This window comes from Ochotona princeps, chromosome 17, assembly GCF_030435755.1.
Source record: "Ochotona princeps isolate mOchPri1 chromosome 17, mOchPri1.hap1, whole genome shotgun sequence".
NCBI classification, from domain to species: Eukaryota; Metazoa; Chordata; class Mammalia; order Lagomorpha; family Ochotonidae; genus Ochotona; species Ochotona princeps.
Genome location: NC_080848.1, coordinates 17,704,423 through 17,732,253, shown reverse-complemented (window position 1 = coordinate 17,732,253; position 27,831 = coordinate 17,704,423). Strand labels below are relative to the sequence as shown.

The window sequence follows — 27,831 nt, the reverse complement described above, 5'->3', positions numbered from 1 at the left end:
AACCCTGCTGTGTCTTAGATTGTGCCTCTCAAAGGGGTGGGGGGTGGATAAACCCTACTCCAGTCGGTGAGTTACAGCCTGTGAAGTTATGCCTGTCTCTAGTGCCTGGTAAATGTTAGTGTCAGAGCTTACCGTTCCTCCTGCGACCAGATCTACTGCTTCTCCGCCCCGTTCTACCTAGATCAAGTCATGTCAGAATGCTTTCAAGTCTAGGCAAACACAGTGGTGCTTCTGGTTTTCCATGGATGTCCCCTGAAACACACCTTTCTTCTCCTGGCCAATTCCCAGCTACTCATGAAGTGGATGGGCAGCGAGCAGCTAATGGATCTCAGTCACTGTCTTCGTGAAGGCAAGTTTGGGGGAGAAGAGGCTGCAAAGCAGGGAGATCCCAAGTCCCTGGCTGTCTCCCCACCTGCAGGCACACAAGCTACAGGCACTGGACAACTTGACCTCCACACCCACGGATGCCTAGGCCTGGAATGTTTCTTGCCTGCTCTGATTACTGGTAAGATCCTACTCATCCCCTAAGGCCCAGTTCAAAATCATTTGTGAAATCTCAGGAATTAATCACTTCCTTGTTGGCCACCCCACAGCCTGTGTGTCACCTGCTGATTTGTAACTCAGCTAGCTTGTTGACTTGCTACTAGCAGTTTCCTGGGGGCAAGGTTCTATCTGAATCACTCCTCTGATTGCCTCCCGGTGCCATTCCCACAGCAGGTAAGCAATGTGACATTTACTTGGAGTGGGCGGTGCCCAGTATTCCTGGAGGCAGAGCAGAAGGAAAAGAGAAATAATAACAACCTGTGACCTATCACGTGGTTTCCCCACTCCTTACTCGACCGGAGCAGCATCAAGGGCACACAGCTTAGCCAGTAGAGAACTGGATCTGTCCCTGTCCTTCGGAGTCTGCGTTAGGAATGGAGCTGGGAGCGACAACAGTCATCTTCCCTGGCCCAAGCATCACCCTGCCCTAGCCTTGGAGGTCGGGGACCCCCCCACCCACCCACCAAGAAGGAGAGACAGGTGTTGGGGTCTGGTGGCCCAGGTGAAGTCAAGAAGGACGTTAGCTCCCAGCTGGCCTCTCCATTGCTATGACAAACGGAGCCTGACTGCTTGTCTTTGCCAGGTTGTCTGAAGTATGTTAAGGGCATTTGTGGTGGAAGAAGTGTGCGTGTTCAGTGGAATATAGACGAAAATGAAATACATCCAAGAATGACTTCAATGGTTCTTCTAGGCAACACGTTAGAACCGCGTATGCAATTTTCAAAGTCACAATGCATACACGTAAACCCAGGCACTACAGGCTAGGCAAAGTTTTCCAGGTGATTCCAATTACAGACAAACTTGCCAACCCAGCTTTTGGCTGCTTAGCGGAACTCTGGTGACCTCACCAAGATGGTGGCCAACACGCTGCTTCCGCCTTTACGTGCTCCGGCAAGGGGCGGGCTTTGCAGCCGTGCATGCGCCTGGCGTCTCTCCGCTCTCTGCTCCCTCCTCCTCTCCCCACCCCCTCATCCCCGCCTCCATTTTGTTCGCGAACGCTGGGGACGGTGGGAGCATTTCCATTTCCGGGTTGGCAAAAGGGGCGGCGGCGGTGAGGAAGAGCTTGCGGAGGGCCGAGCGGGTCGGCTCGAAACTGGAGCTGAGGTGGTGGAGGCTTCGCTCCTGGAGCGGTTGCGTCCAGGCTGGAAGGAGGCTGGGACTCCTGGGTCGTTCGCCGAGGTGACCTGCAGACCTGAGTGCGAGGCAGCGCCGGGGGATGGGGATGGGAGGCGGGGTTTATGGGGGTGCGGGGGTGTTTGGAGGAGGGACCTGGAAGGGAGCGGAGTCGGGGGGCGGTGGGGTAGGGCTGGGTCCGGAGAGCCTGGAGGAGAGGAGAGAGGGAGAGCGGGGAATCCTGAGTAGGGAGGAGTGGTAGGGGACTGCTGTGGGCGAGCGCGCACTGTGAAAATGAGTGGGAAGACAGGAAATCAGAGATTTGGAAGGGCTGGGTGAGGTGAGTAACGCGGCACCTCGGGGTGAGGGTGCGCAGAGGTGGGAGATGGCCCGGGAAGGACCTGTTGGGATGCTTGTCCGGGTGACATGTTGGGGATGGGGAGGATGAAGCCGCTTGAGGGGCAGTCGGGAGGGAATGGGAGCTTGGATGAGCAGGGTTGAGATGGCGGGGGCGGGGGGCTGGGGGCAGCTGGTGTTGAGGGTTCTGTGGGAGTGGGGCAGCGGGTTGGGAGGTGGAAAGCTTCGGCGTTACCCAGGGGCAGTGGAGTGTAAGTGGAGTGACCAAAGAGGAAGGAAAATTCTGTGTCCTGGAATGCATAATTTTAAAGAGGATTGAGTAAGCTGCTTTGGACTCTCCACTTTCTTTTTGTTTTACTGTTTAGGTTTCTAGATAACCTGCTGATTGGTTTTGGTTGGTCTTCTTTCCTCACCATCCCCCTTTTTTTATATAAACTAGAAAAGAGCTTCGGGGTATAAGGACTGAGTTAACCCACCTACAGCTTGACCAAGTTTGAAGCAAATTATTAAGTTCTCTCTTTTTTGCTTTTTGAAGTATAGGGCTGGCCCCTTTTGCCTGTAACAGATTGTTTTAACCGAGTGAGATCTTGGGAGTGGTTGCAAAGACATGTTCTCCAAAGCCAGCTTGAGGTACCAGTGTTTAGATGACGTATTTCTAAGTGTCTTCCGCTCAGCTATGTGTGTGTGCCATAGAGGAATTTTGTGGTTTTTTAAAAAATCATTTATTTGAAAGGCAGCATTACACAGAGATGGAGAGACCCAGACAGAGAGGTCTTCCCTTTGCTGGTTCACTCCCCAGATGACTGCAATGACCAGGGCTGGGCCAGACCAAAGTCTGGAGCTAGGAGCTTCTTCAGATCTCCCACGTGGCAACAGGGGCTGAAGGACTTGTGGCATCTCCCTGCGCTTTAGCAGGGAGCTGGGTCAGAAGTGGAGCAGCTGGACTGGAACAGGCATCCCATGGAATGCCAGTGCAGTGGGCTGTGCTGTGCTACAGTGCCAGCCCTGTGTGTGTGTGTGTGTTTAAATAATGCAAGGATCCAGTCATGGGGCCATAAATAAAAATTTATTCTATTTAATTTGAAAGTCTTGAGTTACTAGGAGAAAGGGAGAGACAGATCTTCCATCTGCTGATTCACTTCACAGAGGGTTCTGATGGTTGGGACTTGGCCATGCGGAAGTGAGGAGCTGGGAGCTTCATCTCCCACATGGTGGCACTTGGTCCATCCTTTGTAGCTTTTCCTGGGCTGTTAGCATGGAGCTGAGTTGGAAGTGGAATAGCTGAAACTTGAACTGGGCACTCACATAGGATGCTTGCATTGTTGGTGCAAGTATAAGTCTCCACACCTTAATGCCAACCCTAAGCATTTCACTCTGGAAAGTTTTCTTCATGGGGCCCAGCACAGTAACCTAATGGCTAAAGTACTCTCCTGGCATACGCCAGGATCCTATATGGATGCTGGTTTGTGTCCCCGCTGCTGCACTTCCCATCCAGCTTCCTGCTTGTGCCCTGGAAAAGTAGTTGAGGATGGCTCTAAGCCTTGGGACCCTATGCCCTCATGGGAGACCTGGAAGAAGCTCCTGGCTTCAGATTGGCTCTGCTCTGGCTGTTGCAGCCACTTGCGGAGTGAACCAGCAGATGGAAAATCTTGCTCTCTGTGTCTCCTTCTCTTTGTAAATTTGACTTTCCAATAGAAGTAAATAAATTAATTTAAAAAAAAGGTTTCCTCATGAACCCCTTGAGAATTTACTAAGAAATAGTATTTTAGACAGTTTGTTTTTGGTCCAGACAGCGTAGACTTCCTGTCAATTGGTGACTACTGTGTTTGGACAGTTTTCGCTCTTTATTACTGTTTTTCTTTTAACTTATTTATTTGAAAAGCAGAATGAGAGAGAACGTGCACGGAATCTTCCATCCTCAGGTTCACTTCCCCGTGCATGGCAGCAACAGCCAGGAGTTGGCCAGGGCTGAGTCAGGAGTCCACAGCTCCACCTGGCTCTCCCCTGTAGGTGACGGGGCCTAGCTGCTGGGCTGTCCCCTGTGCCTCAGCAGGGTCAGAAGGAGAGCAGTTGGCACTTCCTTGTTGGCTCTGCCCTGCTGCAGCACACTTCACCCATTCCTTGGAAATTCTGACTCCTAACTTCTTTGGAGGCCTTGTACTCTTAATACTTTACCCATGGGAGAAGTGTTTGTCTTTTAAATCTTAAGAAGTGTTCCTAAAAGTCTTGGCATTTCTGAGGTCTGATGTGGATTTGCTAAGGAAGGGGCAGATTCCAACTCTGCCTCACTGGGTATCAGTGGTGTTTGCTGTTCTTGCTGGTGATTAGTTATGCGATGTCCGCACAAAGGTGAAACGCACGGAGGGGTTGGAGTTGTCAGCAACGGTCGAGTTCCCAAGTGTGGGAAGGGCAGAAAGTCCTGTGCTTTGGAACATGGAGTTACTGAGCTTTTCCTCTTGGGTTTTCTGGAGGGTACCCTGGTACGCTGGAGTCTGCCTTCCTGTTGGTGTGAGTTAATTCTGGAAATCAGAACTGTTGGTGGAGGCCAGCACAGAAGCCTCTTGAAGAACTGAAGGCTACAAAGTATATGTAGTTAGATAGGGGCCAAATCTGCCTCATCTGCTGTGGGTATTTCTATCTGCAGTGTGCCTTTTTTGGTTTGTTAAGAGGGTTCTGAGACTTCTTAGGGAAGCTGGGAGCTTCTGGAGCAGGATTTTGCTATAGCCTGCTGCTTCTGTAGCAGTGCTTGTCAGTTCCTGTCCTGTCATGGCTTCCCACTGCACTCCTGAAGCAGTTTGAAGTGGGAAATAGCCCGTTTCACATCCCTGCCCCCCCGCCCTGCTCCTTTTCAGTCTGGTGGACATCTTGTCTGTGTCACAGTTTGATATCAACAAATTGAAAGGACTCTTGACCGCTTCAGCTGGGGAGGGTGACAGAAGCTGGGCCGCGTTTCCTGGCCCGCAGAATAGATTGTCATGGCACAGAATGGCTGCAGGGACACCCACCGGCCCTCAAAGCAGGGACTAGCATTTTGGCAACATGCATCCTTTTGCCAAGTAACTTCTTTTCTTCTTGAGTGTGATTGTTGATCTCCTTCTCAAAGTAGGCTCTTGTTGCTGTGGCTCTGCACACAGCTCCCAAGCAGGAGTTGGCAGTGTTCCGGTTCACTGACCGACTCTCGGGGTATGGACTGGATTAGAGCGGATGGGGCATTCCGTGTCAAAATGGGGTTCGTTGGCAGATGCCGAGCTCTGTGCCCCAGAGAAATGGGATTTAGTGAATGGGCCTGAATCCTTTATTTTTCTACTAAATTCAAATCTGTTTTACTCTTTTCTGGTGATTAATAGCAAAACCGTTGCCCTTGGAGGTCCGGGGCATTGAGGAAGCAACACAGTGTTTCCTTCTCGCTTCCCTCCTCCCCTCCCTCCCGTGCCTTTGAGCCTGAGGGACCACAGGCTCAGTGCAGAGAGCATTTTTTTTCTCTCTCCTCTCCCCAATTTATTTGTTTATTTTAAAGTTTGACAAGATTGAGAGATACTTACAGCCATACATACATACATCTACGCATACATATATGACACCTCTGACTCACTGTTCAGATAGCTGCAACAGCCGGGACTGGGCCACGCCAAGGCCAGGAACTCTGGCCTGGTTGCCGCTTGGGTAGTAGATGCCCAAGTACTTGGGCCCCAAGAAGAATTAGTGGGAAGCTGGATCAAAAACAGAGCAGCCTGGACTTGAACTGGTGCCCTGATAGAATGTGCTGACATTGCAAAGTAGTGGCTTATCGCACTGCACCACAAAACTGAATAAGGAACTTTTCTTCATGTTGTCTTTGGTTGGGTATTTTTCTTTTCTTTAGAGTATTTTCTTTTCTTTTAAGATTTATTTTTTGGCCCGGCGGTGTGGCCTAGTAGTGGTTAAAGTCCATGCCTTGAATGCAGCGGGATGCCATATTGGTGCTGGTTCATATTCCGGCAGCCCCACTTCCCATCCAGCTCCCTGCTTTGGCCTGGGAAAGCAGCCGAGGACTACCTGAAGCCTTGGGACCCTACACCCACAGGGGAGACCTGGAGGAGGTTCCTGGCTCTTGGCTTCAGATTGTTGTAGCACCGGCCTTTGCGGTAACTTGGAGAATGGATCATTGGATGGAAGATCTTCCTCTCTGTCTCTCCTCTTCTCTGTATATCTGACTTGCCAATAAAAATAAATAAATATTTAAAAATAAGTAAAAAACTAAAACATCTATTTTTATTGGAAAGTCAGATTTACAGAGAGAAGGAGACACAGAGAAAAAGATTTTCTATCCACAGGTTCACTTCTGCAAGTGGCCTCAGTGGTTGGAGCTGAGACAATCTGAAGCCAGGAGCCTGCGGTTTCTTCCCATGTGGGAAGGGCCCATCACACTGGGCCCTTGGTTGGATATTTTTAAATTTCTGAAAGCTTTTTTAGAAAAAAATAAAATTAGTAGAGTAAAAGGTGATAGGTTTGCTAATGTCTGTGCTAGCTTTGATGCCTTCAGGTATGGCCTCGCGAGCAGAAAGAGCCTGTCAACGTTTGTCAGCTACTAAGTAGGGTTGACTCCCAGCTTCTGAGGCTTGGCACACTCACTGCAGTTTCTAGTGGCTCTCAAACATTGCATTCCACAGAGTCGATTCCCTTTTGTTCTGCGGAAGATAAAAACTGGGGCTCCCCTTGTCTCTGCTAGGTCTCCAGGTGGATTATGCTGATCATTATGACAGGGGGCCTTGTGACACTGGCGATCACCCTCAGGTGAATCCCCTCGTGTGTGTGTGTGTGTGTGCATGCGTGTGTGCACTAGAAGTTCACTGAACTGCTTTGGATGCTTGAAGAGAAACATGAATCCAGTAATCCCTTTTTAATCCCTTCTGATTGTGCAAATGTTCTTCACTTATCTTTAGAGATTTGAAAACAGATATATTGGGACAGTTGAATGTAAAAAAAGAATTTTCTTCTGAAGTTGCCTGTTCTGCTGTGGGGTATTGTGGATGAGTGGGTGTTCCTTCCCACTTCCTCTTTCCCAGTGCTCAGCCAGTAAGCAGGATATTTGTCATCTAAGGTGAGACACTGGATTCTTTATATCACTGCCTTGGAAGTAGAAACAGGAATGTTGTTAGCATCTTCCCAGAAGCAGCCAGGCAGCTAATATTGCCATTATAAGGTCCTTTGCAAAGATTCCAAATACACACAAAATCAATGTATATTTCTTCTTTGTTGAAACAAATATGTAACACCATTAATACTAGCTTCACTTTTTTTTCTATCTACTTTTTAAAAAAATATTTATTTTTTAAGATTTATTTATTTTTTACATTATTTTTTATTGATTAAATTGCATTATGTGACACTGTCTCATAGGCTCTGAGATTCCCCAGATTTATTTTATTTTTATTGGAAAGTCAGATATACAGAGAGGAGGAGAGACAGAGAGGAAGATCTTCTGTCCGATGATTCATTCCCCAAGTGAGCACAATGGTCGGTGCTGTACCGATCCAAAGCCAGGATCCAGGAGCTTCTTTCAGTTCTCCCACATGGATGCAGAGTCCCAAGGCTTTGGGCCGTCCTCGGCTGCTTTCCCAGGCCACAAGTAGGGAGCTGGATGGGAAGTGGAGCTGCTGGGATTAGAACCGACGCGCATATGGGATCTTGGCGCTTTCAAGGCGAGGACTTTAGCCACTAGGCCACGCCGCTGGGCCCAAAAGATTTATTTTTATTTTTTTTTTTTAAAGATTTATTATTATTGGAAAGCTGGATATACTGAGAGGAGGAGAGACAGAGAGGAAGAGCTTCCGTCCGATGATTCACTCCCCAAGTGAGCTGCAACGGGCCGGTGCTGCGCCGATCCGATGCCGGGAACCTGGAACCTCTTCCGGGTCTCCCACGCGGGTGCAGGGTCCCAATGCATTGGGCCGTCCTCAACTGCTTTCCCAGTCCACAAGCAGGGAGCTGGATGGGAAGTGGAGCTGCCGGGATTGGAACCGGCGCCCATATGGGATCCCGGCGCGTTCAAGGTGAGGATTTTAGCCGCTGGGCCCAAAAGATTTATTTTTAAAACCTTACTTGGAAGGCAGAATAAGGTAGAGAATACAAGACAGGGCTGCCGCTGAGCCAGGCAGAGGCCAGAAGCTCCCTGGGTTCCCAGGTGGGTTTCAGGACCCCAATTGGGCCATCTTCTGTTGCCTTCCCAGGCAACTTCTTGAACTTGAACTCAGATACGAGATGCTGGTGTTGCAAGTGACAACTTAACCTGCTGTGTCACTATGCTGGTCCCTGGCTTTTAGTTAATTATCACCTACCAGCAGTAATGAGATTGGCACTTGTCCTATGCTGATAGACATTTAAACTCTTTCCAGTCTTTTGCTGTTAAAAACTGTGCCCTAGTGAGTAACTGTAAGTATTTGACCTGGCATGTGTGACTGTAGATAAATTTTTAGGAAAAGAATTGTTGAATCTGAATTTTTTGGTTGTATATCATTTATCCAGAATGTTTCTGAGCTCCTGATGTGCCAAGGACTGTGCTAGGTTCAGCTGATAGAGCAGCTAAGGGTCTGACTGAGTCCTTGTGGCAGTTATGTTCTGGTGGAAGACACCCGTGAATGGTGTGAAGTTGGTGTTTGGTGCAGTTTTTGGGCCACTGCGCTGGATGCACACGTCCCATATCAGAGTCCCTGGGTGCAAGTCTTGGCTCCACTTCCTCTCCATCTTCCTGCTAATACACAGCTTGGGAAGCAGCAAATGATGACCCAGGTGCTTGCATCCTGTCACCCATGTGGGAGACCTGGATGGAACTGCAGGCTCTCCCCTGTGACTTAGCCCAGCTCCGCTGTTGAGGGCATCTGGAGAGTGAATCGCTGGATGAAAGATTTCTTTTTTTCTTTTTTTTTTTTTTAAGATTTATTTCTTTTCATTACAAAGTCATATACAGAGAGGAGGAGAGACAGAGAGGAAGATCCTGCGTCCGATGATTCACTCCCCAAGTGAATGCAGCGGCTGATGCTGTGCCAATCTGGAGCTAGGAGCCAGGAACTTTCTCCAGGGTCCCACACGTGGGTGCAGGGTCCCAAAACATTGGGCCACTCTGGACTGCTTTCCCAGGCCACAAGCAGGGAGCGGGATGGGAAGTCGGGCCACCGGGATTAGAACCGGCACCCACATGGGATCCCGGCGCTTTCAAGGCCAGGACTTTAGTCACTAGGCCATGGCGCTAGGCCCGGAAGATTTCTCTCTTTCATATAAGTAAACTAAATAGAATTTATTCAGTATTCAGTCCTGTGGAGATACTTAATGAGAAGCCCATCCAAGTTTGGAAAGAACTGTAGTTACAGAGGGTCTCTGAGGAATTGACTTTTTAAAGCTGAACTATAAAGATTAAGGGAGGACACGATTATTCTAGATGGAGGTGAAGGCCCTGGGGAGGGAAAAAAGGTGGACATTTTGAGGAAGTGACATCAAGTTTCAATGTGGCTGGAGCTTAGGAAGTGAGGAGAAAGAGGCAAGAGGCCAGGCTTCCAGCTTAGGACAGTGACTTGAGCTCAACCTCTGAGGGAGGGAGTTTTAGGTAGTTCTTTCCACTGTGTTAGTTCACCAGTGTTGATGAAAGCTGGTGCCTCCGCAGAGGAGCACGACTTCTCTGAGAACTTCCCTGGGAAAATCCTGTTGTTTTAGTCTTGATTTCTCTTAGGCCTTTCAAATTAAATTTGGCTGGTTGGCTAGATTAGGCCATAACTTTTTTTGTTTTTCTCTTTTGGTAAGATTTATTTATTGCTTGTGTATTTTGAAGATTTATTTTATTGGGAAGACAGATTTACGGAGAGAAGGAGAGAACCAGAGCTGTGGAGCATCTTTCAGGTCTTCCAGGCAGGTGCAGGGTCTAAGGCTTTGGAGCATCCTCTACTGCTTCCCAGGCCATAAGCACAGAACTGGACGGGAAGTGGAGCAACCGGATGCAAACTGGCGCCCATAGATTTTAGCCAATGAATCATTGTTCTGAACCCTATTTATTTGTTTTGAAAGTCAGTGTTAACAGAGAGAAAAGGAGATTCAGAGAAGGTTCTGTTTGCTGGTTCGCTCCCTAGATGGCTGCAAGAGACAGCTCTGGGTCAGGCTACTACCAGAAGGCAAGAACTTCACCTGGGGCTCTCACCTGAGTGGCAGGAGCCTGGACACTTGGGCCATCCTCAGCTAGTTGGGAGCTGAATCAGAAGTGGAGCATCTGGGCCTGCAGCTGCTGTGTCACAATGCTGGCCCCTAGACCTGCAACTTTTTAAGATCCTGGAACTTGGTTTGGAAATGAAAATTATTGTGGGACAGTTCTTAGATTATGAGGGATATTGGGATTGTTAACTTGCCAGATGTGCTACTTAAGAAACAGAAATGTGTTTACTTCTTGGGAATGTTGACTGTTGTTGTGTTATCCTCATGATGTTAGAGAACAGATGTTCTCACTATAAACTAGTCAGTATATATTCTGTCATGCCTGTCATGTAGGCTGTATGTCTTAAGATGACACATAAGTCTTGTTGGATGTGAACATGAATCGGTAGCCCAAGGGTCATTATAGCTTTGAATATATGAAAGTGTTTTTATCTAGAGTCATTATAACTCTGAACATGTGAACGCCTTTTTATCTGCAAGTATGTTGGCTTTTGTTCAGAAATCACAGTATTCAAAGCCCAGATGATCCTGTTTGATTTAGTACATTTCTTATGTAATTGGATCAGCTTGCCCTGTTCCATGCCTTAGAGCAGAGTCTTCCTTTAGCAGCCCATCACTAGTGATCAAGGAATGAAAATGTGCAAATTTTTCCTAGCATTTCAGCAAGGAGCATCTGTGTTGTGGATGGCTTAGGAGAGAACAGAAACTCCTCCACGGTGAAAGTCACAGCTTTGTTAGATTATCTGGTGACTTGGGACTTCATGTATTATCTTTGAAATGAGGCATGATGCGTCTCTCCCCATGAAGTCTGGATCAGCTTTTTATGGAGCATCTGCTGAAGTTTCCTTTCAGGCCTTTTCTTTTTTTTTTTTTTTTTTTTTTTTTTAAAGATTTATTCATTTTATTACAGCCAGATATACACAGAGGAGGAGAGACAGAGAGGAAGATCTTCCGTCCGATGATTCACTCCCCAAGTGAGCCGCAACGGGCCGATGCGCGCCGATCCGATGCCGGGAACCAGGAACCTCTTCCGGGTCTCCCACGCGGGTGCAGTGTCCCAAAGCATTGGGCCGTCCTCAACTGCTTTCCCAGGCCACAAGCAGGGAGCTGGATGGGAAGTGGAGCTGCCGGGATTAGAACCGGCTTTTCAGGCCTTTTCTTAATGGAGGCTGTCATCACTGGATTTTCCTAGTGATTGTTCGCTGTGAGTGCTTTCCTACGTTTTAGGTTGGAAACTGCAAATGAATGGCTCCTGGAGGCGCAAGGCTGGGAAGATGAGATATGGTCGGTTTGCAGTGTTAAGAGCCATTTTATGCCACCAGGGATCAGGTTTTGGTCTGTCTTGTAATAATAGCCTTTTTTTTCCTTTTTTTTAATTATATTTTTGACAATCTTTACATAGTTAATTAGGGTAAAAAGGTTCAAGTGCTATAGGAAAGTAGGTAAGACTATTATTTCCCTATTGTTTCCTTTATGTATCTGAGGTAAAGGGGGATATTAAGGGAGAAGCCCCACCCAATCTCCCACCCACCCCAGGTCCCAGATGTGGGGCATGCTCTGAGATACTTGCTCAAGTGGTTTCGATAGTTCACCAGTTATGAATCTCTGCCAATCTCTCCACTCCCAGCACGATGAGGTCGTTGAAGAATCCACTGATTGACATAGTCCATCATAGAGTCTCCATTTGCCCAGTATTTTGCTGCCAACATATAGCTCAGGTGGTTGATTGACTTGTTCTGGCTTCTGAATAATAGCCTTTTCAGCTAATAAAGTTTCTTAGAACTTCTAAAGATATTTTGACAACAGGTGTTGGTTGCTTTTTGTTTTTTCTACAGTAAATTAAATTGAAAGCAAGGTATAAAAAAGGTAATTGATTTTAAGATTTATCCCTCTGTTTTTGTGCTTGGCAAGTATTTTTGATCTTGGTTTACTTGTAGAGGCCTGGAAGTTGCTCACTGTGCTATTTGACCTCTGTTAGAATCAGCTCTGAGGTTGGTATTTACTGTGTGGTTACACCCAAGCAATGGCTGACATCCAGGTCATGTTAGACAGCTTGTCTCCAGTCAAGTTGCAGGTTCTAGAATTGGGGCTAATGGCCCTTTAAATTTTTTGGTCTAATTTTTCTTTATTAAGATTTGCTGGGCCTGGCGGCGTGGCCTAGCAGCTAAAGTCCTCGCCTTGAAAGCCCTGGGATCCTATATGGGTGCCGGTTCTAATCCCGGCAGCTCCACTTCCCATCCAGCTCCCTGCTTGTGGACTGGGAAAGCAGTTGAGGACGGCCCAATGCATTGGGACCCTGCACCCGCGTGGGAGACCCGGAAGAGGTTCCAGGTTCCCGGCATCGGATCGGCGTGCATCGGCCCGTTGCGGCTCACTTGGGGAGTGAATCATCGGACGGAAGCTCTTCCTCTCTGTCTCTCCTCCTCTGTGTATATCTGGCTGTAATAAAATGAATAAATCTTTAAAAAAAAAAAGATTTGCTTATTTTATTTGAAAATCAGAGCTACATACAGAGAAAAAGAGAGAGAGAGAAGAGAGAGATCCTCCATTCACTGGTTCACTCCTAATTTGGCTCATTGGGCAGGGCTATGTCAAGCCAAATCCAGAAGCCAGGTGTTTCATTTTGGTCTGCTGCATGGATGGCAGGGACCCACACACTTGAACCATCTGCTGATGCTTTTCCCTGGCCATTGGCCATTAACAGAGATGTAGATCAGAGGTGTAGTGACTAGGACATGAAACAACATGCATATGGGATGCCAGCATTGCTGGCCGCAGTTTTACCTGCTGTGCCATAACACCAGCCCTGATTTGTTCAAGTTTTCTGTTTTCCTTAACTGTGTTGATCAGAGATCATGTATTGACCTTCTCCCATTCCCCAAAATGTTGCTTATTATATGGTGCTTTTGCTTATACATTGTTAAGCTTTTTTATTTTACGAATATTTGTTGTCAGTAGAAAGTACACAATCATAATAAAGATAATAAAGCGATTGTTCCTTTTTTTTGTCCTCAACTATTTTTAATACTTCTAATATTTTTCCCTGCTGTGGATTATCTCTCTCTGTTTCTATAGTGTGCCTATGTTGTTATTCTTGATTTTATTATCATAGATAAGTATCTTTTTAAAAAAAGACTTTTTATTTAAAAGGCAGGCTTTACAGAGAGGACAGAGGGGTGGGTCTTCCATGTGCTGGTTCACTACCTAAATGGAAGTTAAGGTTGGGGCTGGGCCAAGCTGAAGCCAGGAGCCTGAAACTCCATCTGGATCTCTCGTGTGGATGTTAGGGGTCCCAGTGCTCGAACTTTCTGCTTTAAGGCACAGTAGCAGGGAGCTTCATTGGAAGCAGGACAACTGGGCTCAAATGGGTGCTCTGATGGTGGGGATGTTGGGCCTGCATGTGGCAGCTTAAGCTGTCATGCCACAGCTAAGCTCCCCAGCTTCACCAATTTTCTTTTTTTAAGATTATTTGAAAGTTGGGCTTGGCAGTGTGGCCTGGTGGCTAAGGTCCTCGCCTTGATCCCATATGGCTGCTGGTTCTAATCCCAGCAGCTCCACTTCCTCTCTATCTCTCCTCCTCTCAGTATATCTGACTTTGTAATAAAAATAAAATAAATCTTTAAAAAAAAAAAGATTATTTGAAAGTCGAAATAACAGACACACATACACACAGAGGTAGGGAGAGAAAAGAGAGACAGACAGACAGGGATAGATTTATTCCCCAGATGGTTGTAGCAGCCAGGTCTGGGCCAGGCTGAAGCGAGAAGCCCTACCCTGGGCTCCCACACGGGCACCAGGGGACATCTGCTGCTGCCTTCTCAGCATGTTAGTAGGAAGCTGGTTTGGAAGCAGACCAGCAGAGACAGGAACCAGCACTTCCGTATCGGATGCTGATGTCACAGGCAGTGGTTGGAACCGATGCACCAGTCTCCATCATCCAGTTTTGAATGAATGACTCCTGTTGGTAATATTTTTTTTTTTAAAGATTTATTTCTTTTCATTACAAAGTCAGATGTACAGAGGTGAGGAGAGGCAGAGTGGAAGATCTTCCATCCGATGATTCACTCCCCAGTTGTCCGCAACGGCCGGTGCTGCACTGATCCAAAGCCAGGAGCTAGGAAGTTCCTCCAGGTCTCCTCACGCAGGTGCAGGGTCCCAAGGTTTTGGGCAGTCTTCGACTGCTTTCCCAGGCCACAAGCAGGGGGCTGGATGGGAAGTAGGGCTGCCGGAACATGAACTCGCACCCATATGGGATCCCGGTGCATTCAAGGCAAGGACTTTAGCTGCTAGGCCATGGCACCGGGCCCAGTTTTTTTTTGTTTGTTTGTTTGTTTGTTTGTTTAAATCATCAGTGTGGTGGTATTTGGAGAAGGGACTTTTTTTTTTCTTTATTTACTATTATTGGAAAGGCAAATTTACACAGAGAAAGATCCTTTGTCCATTGATTTGCTGTCCAGGTGGCCACAATGGCCGCAACTGAGCCGATCTGAAGCCAGGAGTTTCTTCCAGGTCTCCATGCTGGTACAGGGTCTCAGGGCCCTGAGCTGTCCTCAACTGCTTTCCCAGGCCACAAGCAGGGAGCTGGAAGGGAAGTGGAGCAGCCCAGTGCATGCAAGGCAAGGACTCTAGCTATTAGGCCACCACACTGGGCCCCTGTTAGCAGAATTTAAGTGAAAGATTTTTGGGAAATGTTTCTAAGCACCTAGCCTCCACTCCCAAATGAGTTCAGAAAGGAATGGAGGTGAATGTTTTCAAAAGAAGAAAAAAAATCAGCACTCAGTCTAGGAACCAAGTGTGCAGAAATCACGTTGGCTTCTGTATACGGTCCCGTCTATACCGTAATTACTGTTTTCTTCTTCCTCAACTCCAGTTCTTTTTTTCCTTGACTTGCTTAAAATCATTCATTCAGACCTCACATCTGGCAGGATAATAGCCTAAATCTGCAAGACATCCAAGGAGTGTGGGGTGGGTGTTGTGGCTCAGCCAGCCTAACCACTGCTTGGGAGGTCTGCGTCCTATGTTGGGTGCCTGGTCCATGGTTCTGATCCAGAAGGTGGTGATTGATGGCTCAAGTACTTCGTTCCTGCCGACCACACAGCGGATCCAGATGGAGTTTTTAGGTTCTGATTTCAGCCTGGTCTGGTCCTATTGCAGCCATTTAGGGAAATTAATGTGTAAATAGAAAATACCTGTCTTCCACCTTTTCTCTGTCATCCTGCTTTTCCTTTTAAATAAGTATTTTTTTTTTTTTTTGAGGGAGATCTTCCATCTGTTGGTTTACGCCCCAAGTGGCTGCAACGGCCAGAGCTGAGCCAGTCTGACACCAGGAGCCAGGAATCTGCTCTTTTGAGTCTCCCTCGTGGGTGCAGGGTCCCAAGGCTTGGGCTGTCCTCAACCGCTTTCCCAGCCCACAGGTAGGGAGCTGGATTGGAAGTGGGGCAGCTGGGGTTAGAACTGGCGCCCATATGGGATCCTGGCACGTACAAAGTAAGGACTTTAGCTGCTAGGCTATCGCACTAGGCCCAAATAGGTAAATCTTTAAGAAGTAACAACAATAAAATCCAAATGTATTAGGGGAGAACTTTTTCCAGAAACTTAATGCAAAAGAACCCAGTGGGAGACAGTTTTTAAACTGTCATAATTTTTGTTAGTTTGATGTGAAATTGTATATTGGAGATTATTATTATTATTATTTTGAAAATCATAAGCCCTTTGTTGTATTCTATCAATGGTGATATTGTAATGGAATTCTGATTCTGATTATATGGCAACTATTTTTTTCTCTGGAAGATTTTAGGATTTTGGCCCTGGTGTTGTAAATATGGTGATGCTGTGTCTGCATGCGCTTGTATTTGAAGGTCAACCATTATGCTTAGTGAAATAAGTGAATCCCAGAAAGACAAATCTTATATTTTCTCTGATTTGGGACAACTGATAAAGTTAATAAGAAGATTGATTTATCCGGTCAGGCTTTGTGAGCCTTTTCAGTCTGGAAGCTTCCATCCATGTGTCCTGAGGGCTGCTCCTGGATGGATAATGCATTTCCTTTCTGGTTCATTGTTCCCCTTTCTCCGTCTGAGAACCCTGATTATCCAGAGAGTGAAACTCAGGTATTTTAGCACATTTTCTGGAATTGTGTTTTATTTATTGGGTTTAATTGCTGTTTTTCCTGTGGCTGGCAAGGGACTTAAGTGCTTGAGCCACCATCATCTGCTGCTTTCCAGATAGGTAAGTAGAGGACTGGATTGGACTCAAAGTGGGACTCAGATGTTAACTGTAGAATTCGTAAGGGGTAGGTTTATGCACTGTGCCACAACACCCGTGTGTGTGTGTGTGTGTATTTTAAACAAGTACCCTAAATGTATCTTACCCAGGCTGGTTTAGAAACCCTGCTTTAAAGAGTTCTGTGTAAACCATCTCATGTCTGCATGGTAAGGCTTTTGTAGTCGGAATGTGTTTCGCTCTAGCTTCGGGCTGTATTTCTAAATTAAAATACATGCTTTCCGTCTTGTGAACTCCTCTCTAGGTGTAAAGATGGGCTAGTGGTGTTACCTTGTTGGCCTGGTCAGGGAATGTGTAAGTGGGGAGGAAATGGCCTTTAATGAACACTGAGCTGCTCTCCACATCATGTCATTGTCTGGATCTAGGAATCTGTTTTTGGTGGAATTGAAAGTTGATTCAGAATCTGTCCTGAGGACACATGTAGTAACTATCTGCCTTGTATTTATGCAACGTTGCTTCTGAAGATGTTAAGCAGCGATTCGAAGTTTGTTTTTAATTTGGGCATTATGAGAGGGCCTCTTGTCCTTTCCTTTTTGTATTGTGTTGTAGATTCCCTAGGCCAAGAAACGAAAAGCAGGTGTGTGCTTTACTGTTAGTCTGGAACAGCTCTGTAGGAACAGTTCTGACACAGCTTTACAGCTTCCGCTGGAGCGATCTTGGTGAACAAAATCAGACAGTGTTCGATCAAAAAATGTGAGTGTGCAGCAGAGTGGTTCAGTTGCTGCTGAGTCGTCTGTGTTCCCTGCCTGACATTGCTTCCACTTCTGGTCTCCCAAGTGGATGACAGAGACACAAGAACATGGGCCGCCTTCCACTGTCGTCCCAGTTCTGGGTGCTGAATTCAAAGCACCCAGAACTGGAACCGACTTTTCCAGTATGGGATGCTGATGTTGCAGGCGGTGTGACTAAACCCCACTGCAGTGCGACACCAGCTCCAAGTGCAATATTTTCTGTACATGTTCCCCTCCCTTCCAACTGGTACTTCAGAATATTCTTCTCCCTGCAGGGGTACTGAAGATGTAGATGTTGGATGTGTGGAGGTCATTTGCTGATCTCGGTTTTGTGTGATTTTTCAGACGTTAAATTTATAGCTGTTATCTTTAGTCTTTTTTTGGGGGGGGTGAAGCCACTCTTTGCAGCTGTGGTTATTTAACTGAACGGAAGAGTAGACTTCTCATTGATTTGTCATCATTTTAGATGAGAGGGATTTGACTACTGGGTTGATATTTAAGTTTACCACATAAAGCAGTGTGTAACTAAATGGACTCCTGCATTTACATTTTGAGTGCTTCCAATCCAGAGATGGGCATTTGTTGCAGTGAATAGGATGCCATCTGGGGAGCCTGGTTCACATCCCAGCACCGCTCCCAGTTACAGCTTGTTTTTTTTTAAAAAAAGTATATATATATATATATATATATATATATTAAAGATTTATTTTATTTTTACTGCAAAATCAGATATACAGACAAGAGGAGAGACAGAGAGGAAGATCTTGTGTCTGAGGATTCACTCCCCAAATGGCCGCAACGGCTAGAACTGTGCTGATCAGAAGCCAAGATCCAGGAGCTTCTTCCGGGTCTCCCATGTGGGTGCAGGGTCCCAAGGCTTTGGGCCATCCTTGACTGCTTTCCCAGGTCACAAGCAGGGAGCTGCATGGGAAGAGGGCCTGTTGGGATTAGAACTGGCGCCGATATTGGGATCCCGGCGCGTTCAAGGCGAGGACTTTAGCCGATAGGCCACTGTGCAGGGCCCTCTTTTTTTTTTTTCGTGATTTATATTTATTGGGAAGGCAGAACTGTAGAGAGGAGAGACACAGAGAAATATCTTCCATCTGCTGGTTCACTTTCCAAGTAGCCGCAACAGACGGAGCTGATCTGATCTGGAGCCAGGAGCTGCTTCTGGGTCTCCTGCACTGGCGCAGGGCCACCTTGTTCTGCCTTCCCAAATCACAAGCAGGATGGGAAGTGGAGCAGTTGAGACACGAACTAGTGCGCATATGGAATCCGGGCACGTGAAAGGGGAGGATTAGCCAATTGAACCATTGCACCAGGCCACTGGTTCCACCTTTGCATTGATAGACACCCCGGGTGGCTGCAATGATGGCTGAAGTGGTTGGGACCTGCCACCCTTGTGGAAGACCTGCATTGAGTTCCTGGCTTCCGGCTTTGGACTGACACAATCCTAGTTGTTCTAGGCATTTGACAAGTAACCCAGCAGATGGAATTCTGTCTCTTTCCTCTCTACCTTTCAAATAAATGAATTTAAAACTTTATTGATTTTTTTTTTTTTTTTTAATTTGAAAGGTAGATTTTTTTTCAGAGAGAGGATAACAGAGAGAAAGTTCTTCCGTCTGCTGGTTCACTTTTCACAGATGACCACAACGGTAAAAGCTGAGCTGATCCTAAGCTGGGAACCAGGAGCCTTATTAGAGAAAATATTTATTTGCAAGGCAGAGTGAGCCAGCAGACAAGTACCCCTGTGTCTGCTGATTCACTCATCACATGCCTGAAGTGACTGGGCTGGGCTGGGCTGTGCTGACACTGGAGGCAGGGAGCCTGGTACCTGAGCCCAGGGTGTGTTGTCAGGAAGCTAGCCGGGAGCCAGAGCTGGGGATGGAACCCTCACGCTATGGATGGGGGAATCTGAGCATTTGATCTGCTAGGCTAACTTCCTGATCTGAAGAAATTTTGCCATATAGTTCTGTATCTTTGGCCTTCTTCATGTTCTTTTTCAGGGTTGTAGGCTGCGTGTAACAGGGAAAATGATTACTCTAAAGATTGTCCTAGATAGATGTAACTTTTAAAATTACTTTGAGATCAATCATATTTGCTGCGTGGTTGAATTTCCATGATGAAGAATTCTTATAGTGGGGGAAAAAATGTTCCCTTGATGAAGTAACCTTAGAATTTTAATTTCCTGTCAGTACATGATAGAAGTTTGCTTCACCAGAGATTTGATGGAATTGCATTTCAAAGAGGAGATAACACCTGCTCCACTGGGAGAAGAGAGCTGTGAACTATATAAAGCCTCTTTTTTTTTTTGAGTTGTGGCAAATTGATGATGTGAAACTTACTCTGGTCTCTTCCTGTATTTTAGAGAAACCTGAAATAACTTTAGTGTCAATCCTCTATCTGTATTCTGTCTTAGAATGCAGGAGGTGTGTTCTTAGTTTGTGTGGACCTTAGATCCCAAAGTAATTGCAAGGAATCTGTTTGGCTTCTGTTTGCTGTTGGTCAGTCTCCTCTGGTAATGCCTGCTGACTCTTAGGCAGCTCCTGGCTCTTCTCCAGCCTGGGGACTCGATGCTGACACCACGTGCCAGCTCCCCCCTCCCCCTACTGTAGTATTTTGCTCATCTTTTCTTCTCCTCCCTTCCCTTCTTCTTTCCCTTCTTCTTTCTTTCCTATTAAAGATTTATTTATTTGTTTGCAAGGTAGAGTTACTGAGAGAGACAGAGGTTGATAGATGTATCTTTTATCTGTTGGTTCACTCCCACCCAGATGGCTGCAACAACCTGAGCTAGGCTGATCTGAAGCCAGGAACCAGGAACTGCTTCCAGGTCTTCCATGTGGGGGCAAGGACCCAACTAAAGTGGGTCATCATGTGTTGTGTTCCCAGGCACATTTGCAGAGAGCTGAGCCAGAAGGGGAGCAGCAGGACTGAGACTGGTATCTGTGGAAACTGGTGTCCATATGGGATACTGGCACCTTAGGTGGAGGCTTTATGTGCTGTGCCACAGCGCTGACCCATATATGCTTTTCAGGAGCAAGGTTGAAGGACAGGTAGACAGGCAGGCATCACCAGGTGACTTTTAACCCTGGAAGGCTTCTAGTCAGAACCCACGTCTAGAGCCGCACTTAAGCCAGAGGTCAAGTGTGATCTGGAGGGTTAGTGAAATAACTGAATTTCAGGTTTACTTTAAGAGTGACTTTTGATTCATTGTGGCTGCTTGGAGCATGAATCAGAGGACGGAAAGATCTTCCTCTCTGCCTCTCCTCCTCTCTGTATATCTAACTCTCCAATATTTGAAAGACAAATTTACCGAGAGCGCAGTAGATCTTCCTTCTGCTGGTTTACTCCACAGATGGTTGCAGTGGCTGCGATGGCTGGAGCTGGGCCTGGGCCGATCCAAAAGTAAAAGCCTGAAGCTTTTTCTGGGTCTTCCACATGAATTTAGGGACCCAACGATTTGGACCATCCTCTGCTGCCTTCCCAGATTTATTAGCAAAGAGCTGGATCAGAAGTGGGTCCACCACTGGCACAGTGGTGCAGTGGGCTGATCCTCTGCCTGCATGCACCGGTATCCCCTGTGACCGCAACAGCCGTAGCTGCGCCACTCCAAAGCCAGGAGCCAGGAACTTCCTCCTAGTCTCCCAAGACTTGGGCCGTCCTGGACTACTTTCCCAGGCCACAAGCAGGGAGCTGGATGGAGATCGGGACTGCCGGGATTAGAACCAGTGCCCATAAGGGATCCCGGTGCATTCAAGAGGAGGACTTTAGCCAATAGGCCACGCCGCCAGGCCAGGAATTTCGTTTAAGACAATATCTTTAAGTGTGTAGTTGGTTGGTGGTCTTTTCCAGTGGATGGCTTTAGAACAAGGGTTGTCTTGGTAAAGAATTACTGCTTTACCTAAAGAAGCGGAGTTTACCATCAGAGATAAGGTTGTTTGTTTAAGTCATTTCTTATAGCATAAAAATTGCACCATCTTGATTGAATTTGAACTGTAATATTACATCAAGATGGAGGAATCCACCAGGGGGGAGGGGCGTGGGGAGGGGTGGGGGGATTCCCAGAGCCTATGAAACTGTCACATAATGCATAATAATTAATAAAAAAAGAAAAAGAAAAGAAAATTGCACCATCTGGGGGTATAGTAAGATCTAGGGACAAGTTTTTATAATTTTTTTTTTTAAGCTAATTCTGGGAGACCATTCCAACCTTGGCAGTGTCCAGTGGTCAGTGAAATTAGTAATCTGGAAAAGGCAGGAGGTGGGGTAGTTGGAATTAGTTGAATATGTTTCTGAATTTGTTTCCTGCCAGTTTTCTTTGAAAATGCTGTAGGGGCTTTGGAGTGGAGGTCATAGTAAACTCAAGTCAGAGAGGAGTTGATGTTGTTGTTGTTGTTTTTACTATTTTGTGTTGTGTTTCTTCTCTTTTAAACTTAACCCCTGGGGACAGATGTTCTGTTTACAAGGATTTACTGTTTTGATCAATTTTTAAAAGCCTTAGTGTGTTAGATCTCTGGCAAAGAAAAACTAATAGCTTTGAAACTAGAAATGAGAAGGTGTTTCCCCTGGACGTGAGCTGCCTGCTTGGTTTTGAACTGAGTTCAGATGCCATGCCCCTGGGGAACTGCCTCGCTAGAACAGTGTTCAGTTCTTTGTGCTTAAAGTGTACAGCTGTGTTGAGTAGCTGCCCTGTGCTGCCATTGCCCTAGCAGGAGTTGGAGCCTTAAAGCTTTTCAGGACATTTCTGATTAAATCCTGGTCTCATGAAAGAGTTCCTGGTTTCATAGAATACTTTCTTTTCCTTTTATCATTCCCTGGGAATTGAGAGAAGTGTTTAAGCTGCTCCTCTATTCACAGAGATTTTTGACCACCCTCATAAGGAATTTCGAACAAGGCCTGCCTCTGGGTTGCTATACTGGTTTAGTTTTCAGGCTTAGCTAGGCACACACCTGTGTCCCAATTTCATTAATCACTTTGCTTGGAAGCAGCTCATCCTTGGATTGATTGATGAAATTGTCTTCTCTGTCTTGTCATCTCTAAGTTGTAGTCATGGCAGCTGAATTATTTTGACTTCCATTTTTGGAGGGTCAGGAAATAGAATTTGCTCAGGACAGCTGATTGGTGCTGGTTGCTGTCCTTGAAGTCTGGTTTTCCCTTTGCTCTTTGATATCTTAGGGTAAGTCCCGGGTTTTAGTTTAGTCAGTAAAATGAGGATTTTTTTTGCAGACTGTAATAGCGGGATGACTGTGTAATGTTTGAATATTCAGTATTTTGTGACCTGATTAGTGACTGTGGTGTTGATGCTGTGGTCACATTCCAGGGTTAAGACTGAACCAGGGCTCAGTAAGCTATAGCTCATGAATACATGGGCCTCTTAGCATGTTTTTGAATGGCTCACTAAGTAAGATAGATTTTTATATTTTCGGAAAAGTTACAGAAGTGAAGAGAATGAGAAACAGACTATATTCTGGGGGAAAATAGTTACAGAACAGTGTTATCCAAAATACATAGAGATCTTAAAATTCAACCATAAGAAAACGGAAGCAGCCTGATTTTAAAATGGGCAGGCTTAAAACAGATACCTCACCAAAGATGATGAACAGATGGCCAATAAGCAGATGAAAAGATGTTCAACATAAGTCATTAGAGAACTGAAAATTGAGCAAAGATATCATTACAAACCTATTAGAATGGACAAAATCCAAAATAGTAGTTACATCGAATGCTGGTAAGGATGCAGAGCGGTGGGAACAATAGGAATTGCTGATGGGGCTGGGGAGTGATTCAGTCACTTTGGAAGATGTTTGGTAGTTCCAAATAGAACTTAACATATTCTTTTTTTTTTTTTTTAAGATTTATTCCATTTTTATTACAAAGTCAGATATACTGAGAGGAGGAGAGACAGAGAGGAAGTGGAGCCGCCGGGATTAGAACCAGTGGCCATATGGGATCAAGGCGAGGATCTTAGCCACCAGGCCACGCTGCTGAGCCCGAACTTAACATATTCTTACCCTGTGATTCAGCAGTTAGACTCCTTGGTGCTTATCCATTTAAGTTGGAAACTTAGGTCTTTTTGTCTACCCGTGTCAACTTGTAGCAGATTTATATGTAATTACCAAACTTGGAAGCAACCAAGATACATCCTTCAGTAGGTGAGTGAATAAGCAGACTGCAGTATATCTGAACAGTTGGATACTATTCAGTGCTAACAAGAAGTGGGTTTGAAAATAAGAAAAGAACTGTCAGAGGACTGGCATGATGGCTCAATTGATTAATCCTTCACCTACAAGCCCCTGCAACCCATGTGGGCACTGCTTCATGACCTGGCTGCTGCATTTCTGATCCAGCTCCCTGCTTATGGCCTGGGAAAGCAGTGAAGAATGGCCCAAAACCTTGAGAGGGAGATCTGGAAAAAGCTCCAGGCTCCTGGCTTCTGATTGACTCAACTTCAGCCATTGAGGCCATTTGGGGAAAGGACTGGCAGATGGAAGATCTTCCTGTCTTTCCTTCTCTGTAACTCTGCCTTTCCAATGAAAATAATGTCTTTAAAACAAAAAAGAGTTATCAAGACATGAAGGAAACGTAAATGCATATTACTAAATGTAAGAAGCCAATCTGAAAATGCCAAATTGTGTGTGATTTATTTTTTTTTTAAAGATTTATTTATTTTTTAATTACAAAGTCAGATATACAGAAAGGAGGAGAGACAGAGAGGAAGATCTTCCGTCCGATGACTCACTCCCCAAGTGAGCCGCAACGGGCCGGTGCTGCGCCGATCCGAAGCAGGGAACCTGGAACCTCCTCCGGGTCTCCCACGCGGGTGCAGTGTCCCAAGGCATTGGGCCGTCCTTGACTGCTTTCCCAGGCCATAAGCAGGGAGCTGGATGGAAAGTGGAGCTGCCGGGATTAGAACCGGTGCCCATATGGGATCCTGGGGCTTTCAAGGCGAGGACTTTAGCTGCTAGGCCACGCTGCCGGGCCCATGTGTGATTTCTTTTTTCTTTTTTCTTTTTTTTTTTTTAAAGATTTTATTATTATTGGAAAGCCGGATATACAGAGAAGAGGAGAGACAGAGAGGAAGATCTTCCATCTGATGTTTCACTCCCCAAATGAGCCGCAACAGGCTGGTACGCGCCAGTCCGATGCCAGGAACCAGGAACCTCTTCCGGGTCTCCCACGCGGGTGCAGGGTCCCAAAGCCTTGGGCTGTCCTCTCCTGCTTTCCCAGGCCACAAGCAGGGAGCTGGATGGGAAGTGGAGCTGGCGGGATTAGAACCGGCGCCCATATGGGATCCCGGGGCTTTCAAGGCGAGGACTTTAGCCGCTAGGCCACGCCGCCGGGCCCTTTTCTTTTTTTTTTTTTTTTTTTTTAAGATTTTTTTTTACAAAGTCAGATATACAGAGAGGAGGAGAGACAGAGAGGAAGATCTTCTGTCTGATGATTCACTACCCAAGTGACTGCAAAGGCTGGTGATGCGCTGATCTGAAGCCAGGAGCTTCTCCCAGGACTCCCACACAGGTGCAGGGTCCCAAGGCTTTGGGCTGCTCTCGACTGCTTTCCCAGGCCACAAGCAGGGAGCTGGATGGGAAGTGGAGCTGCTGGGATTTAGAACCGGCGCCCATATGGGATCCCGATGCATGCAAGGCGAGGACTTTAGCTGCTAGGCCACTGTGCCAGGCCCCATGTGTGATTTCAACTGTGTGACATTTGGAAAAGGAAAACTATGAAGGCATTATGAAGCTCTATGGTGGCTCAGAGTTGAGGGGAGGGAGCCATGAATAGGCAGGGCACAGAAGGATTTGAGGCAGTGAAACTGTTGTGTTTGCTACTGCAGTGGTGGTTACGTCATATGTTGTGAAGGCCTGTAGCACGTACAGTACCAAAAGTGAGCCTTAGTGTGGGCTGTGGGATGCAGGTGCTCCTGAGGTGCTGCTGAAAAGCCCCGAGTTGTAGCAGTGTATGGTGTGCTGCGGGATGTTGGGCTTGTGTAGGGACAGGGCTAAGAGGACCCTTTGTACTTTTTGTTCAGTTTTTCTGTAAATCTAAAACTACTCTAAAAAATAAAATTCATTCGGCCCGATGGCGTGGCCTAGCGGCTAAAGTCCTCGCCTTGAAAGCCCCGGGATCCCATATGGGCGCCGGTTCTAATCCTGGCAGCTCCACTTCCCATCCAGCTCCCTGCTTGTGGCCTGGGAAAGTAGTCAAGGACGGCCCAATGCATTGGGACACTGCACCCGCGTGGGAGACCTGGAAGAGGTTCCAGGTTCCCTGCTTCGGATCGGCGCAGCACCGGCCCCTTGCGGCTCACTTGGGGAGTGAATCATCGGACGGAAGATCTTCCTCTCTGTCTTTCCTCCTCTCTGTATATCTGACTTTGTAATAAATTGAATAAATCTTTAAAAAAAAATAAAATAAAATTCATTCATAAAACTCAGAGATTAGCAAAACAAAGAACAATAGGTAACAGAAATCCTTATGTCATACCTAAACCTAAAAACATGTACAGGGAGTTTGTCAGTCCTTGAGCTGTACCTCAGTGGAGTAAGGAGAGGCAATACTTACCTCTGGTGCCATGCTCGGCCCTCCTGGGTTCTCAGTGTCTTTAAAGGTAAAGTTGTTCTTACAAATTTGTGTTTTGTTTACAGGTATATGAGTGACCCAAAGCTGCAAATAAAGACGGGGCGAGAGCAGTGCGAACTGGGAGCAGGGCAAGGATGCCAATTCCTCCTCCCCCACCACCCCCTCCTGGTCCTCCTCCCCCTCCCACTTTTAATCAGGTAGGTAGTCCAAGCTATCTGAAAACCTTTGAGAAATGGATGCAGTCCTCTTACATACTTCTTTTTTACTTTGTCTCTGAAAATTGTGGATGTTTCTAGCTGTAGCATTTTTATTCTGAACTAGCCCTTTAATTCTGTTTTTAACATCCCAGATTGTTAGCCATAATACTCATCAGTGAGTACTTAAGAGTTCCATGTATAAGATGTAAGGTCTAGGGAGCTGATGAATTAACAATTCTGTCGGGCCCGGCATTCTTGCCTTGCTTGTACCAGGATCCCATATGGGTGCCAGTTTACGTCCAGCAGCTCCACTTCCCATCCAGCTCCCTGATTGTGGCCTGGGAAAGCAGTGGAGGATGGCCCAAGGCCTTGGGACTCTGCACCTAGATGGGAGACGCAGAAGAGGCTTCTGGCTTCTAGCTTCACATCAGCTTCGCTCTTGCCATTATGGCCACTTGGGGAGTGAGCCAGCAGACAGAAGATCTTTCTCTCTGTCTCTCCTTTCTCTGTGTATCTGCCTTCTGATAAAAATAAATCTTAAAACAAAAAATTAAATCCTCAACTAGTTGATTATTTCATATATTCATTTTTAGTTAGAATTAATTGTGAAAGACATTGTACCTTTCAGGTCTACAGCTTGAATGCTTGACCGTGGCTTTAATTGAATGCTTTAAAAAATTCCATGTTACATTTGCACTGATATTTGCAAATATATTATTAGCATCCCTTAACATTTCAAATCAACCAACTTATGATACATAAGAATTGTTCTCAACTCTTTTGAAGTGATACAAAGACTGAAAGAAGCCAATCCATCTTCACTCAACACTGACTAAGTCATCACTAGTGACCTTGTATGGGGAAACTTCAAGGTTGAGGGATGCAGGCCGCTTCCTGATCCTGCCAGAAGCATCACATTGTGCCCCATGGCCAGGGCGGTAGTAAGCACCACAATCTCCCCCAAAGAAACTTTGTCTGATGATGAGATGATCCCAGACCAGATCCCAGACTAGATTCCTGTGTGTACTTGCCAGTACAGGGCTCAGCACAGTCCGTTGCCCTCAATTCAGCTGGTGGTTGCAATTGCTGGGTCAGTTCTGTCCAGCCCTGTCTTCCACACGAACCAATGGTGTTGCAGTCCAGCCTGATTCTGCCCAGCACAAACCAGTGGGAGCTGCAGCGTAGTCGGAGCAACGTGCAATAACCCCCACTTGGTTCTTGTGCTTGCCTGTGTGTATCGTAAACTTGTCTGGTCTGTCCCACATCCCATTCAGCTCTTCTACATTTCAATGGGCATTGAAGCCTAGTTCAACCCAACCGGGCCCACTATCCAGTCCACATACATGCTGGTGCAAACCAGCGCCCTTGGGCTCGGCAGTGTGGCCTGGTGGCTAAGGCCCTCGCCTTGATCCCATATGGCCGCTGGTTCTAATCCCGGCAGCTCCACTTCCTCTCTATCTCTCCTCCTCTCAGTATATCTGACTTTGTAATAAAAATAAAATAAAGCTTTAAAAAAAAAAAAAAAGAATAACTCCAAAAAAAGAAAAACCAGCACCCTTAATGGGATGCTGGCATTTGGAGTTTGGGGATTAGCCAGTTGAACATTCACATGGCCCAATGTTTTGAACAGATAAAAAATTATGTCCTTAAGAGGAAAAACAACTTGCCTAGCTCATGTGTTTCATAACTAGAATTGTTTCATAACTGGAATTCAGATCTGCCAACTTTAGATTTCTTCCCATATCTCTGCTTTTCAGACATTTTGCAGGTACCCCATGTTAGATACAGTTTTATGTGGAAGCCCATAAGTGAAGTAGATGAAAGCAGAGCTGCTCTTGCTATAGTGGAAGGAA

General features: G+C 46.3%; 1 protein-coding gene across 4 annotated transcripts in view; it reads left to right on the top strand.

The window, feature by feature from the left end:
- The first annotated feature begins 1,505 nt into the window (after window positions 1–1,505).
- WIPF2 (WAS/WASL interacting protein family member 2) overlaps window positions 1,506–27,831 on the top strand; it is a 49,041-nt gene continuing 22,715 nt past the window's right edge. The window contains exons 1-2 of one of the 4 annotated variants that reach the window (XM_058675223.1): window positions 1,506–1,722; window positions 25,847–25,978. In XM_058675223.1, the coding sequence (XP_058531206.1) occupies window positions 25,916–25,978 (63 nt within the window). In that variant the 5' untranslated portion in view covers window positions 1,506–1,722; window positions 25,847–25,915. Of the gene's footprint in view, window positions 1,740–1,855; window positions 1,997–15,568; window positions 15,603–25,846; window positions 25,979–27,831 lie in introns of those variants that run through there. The other 3 variants (XM_058675222.1, XM_058675225.1, XM_058675226.1) reach the window with 3 other exon arrangements.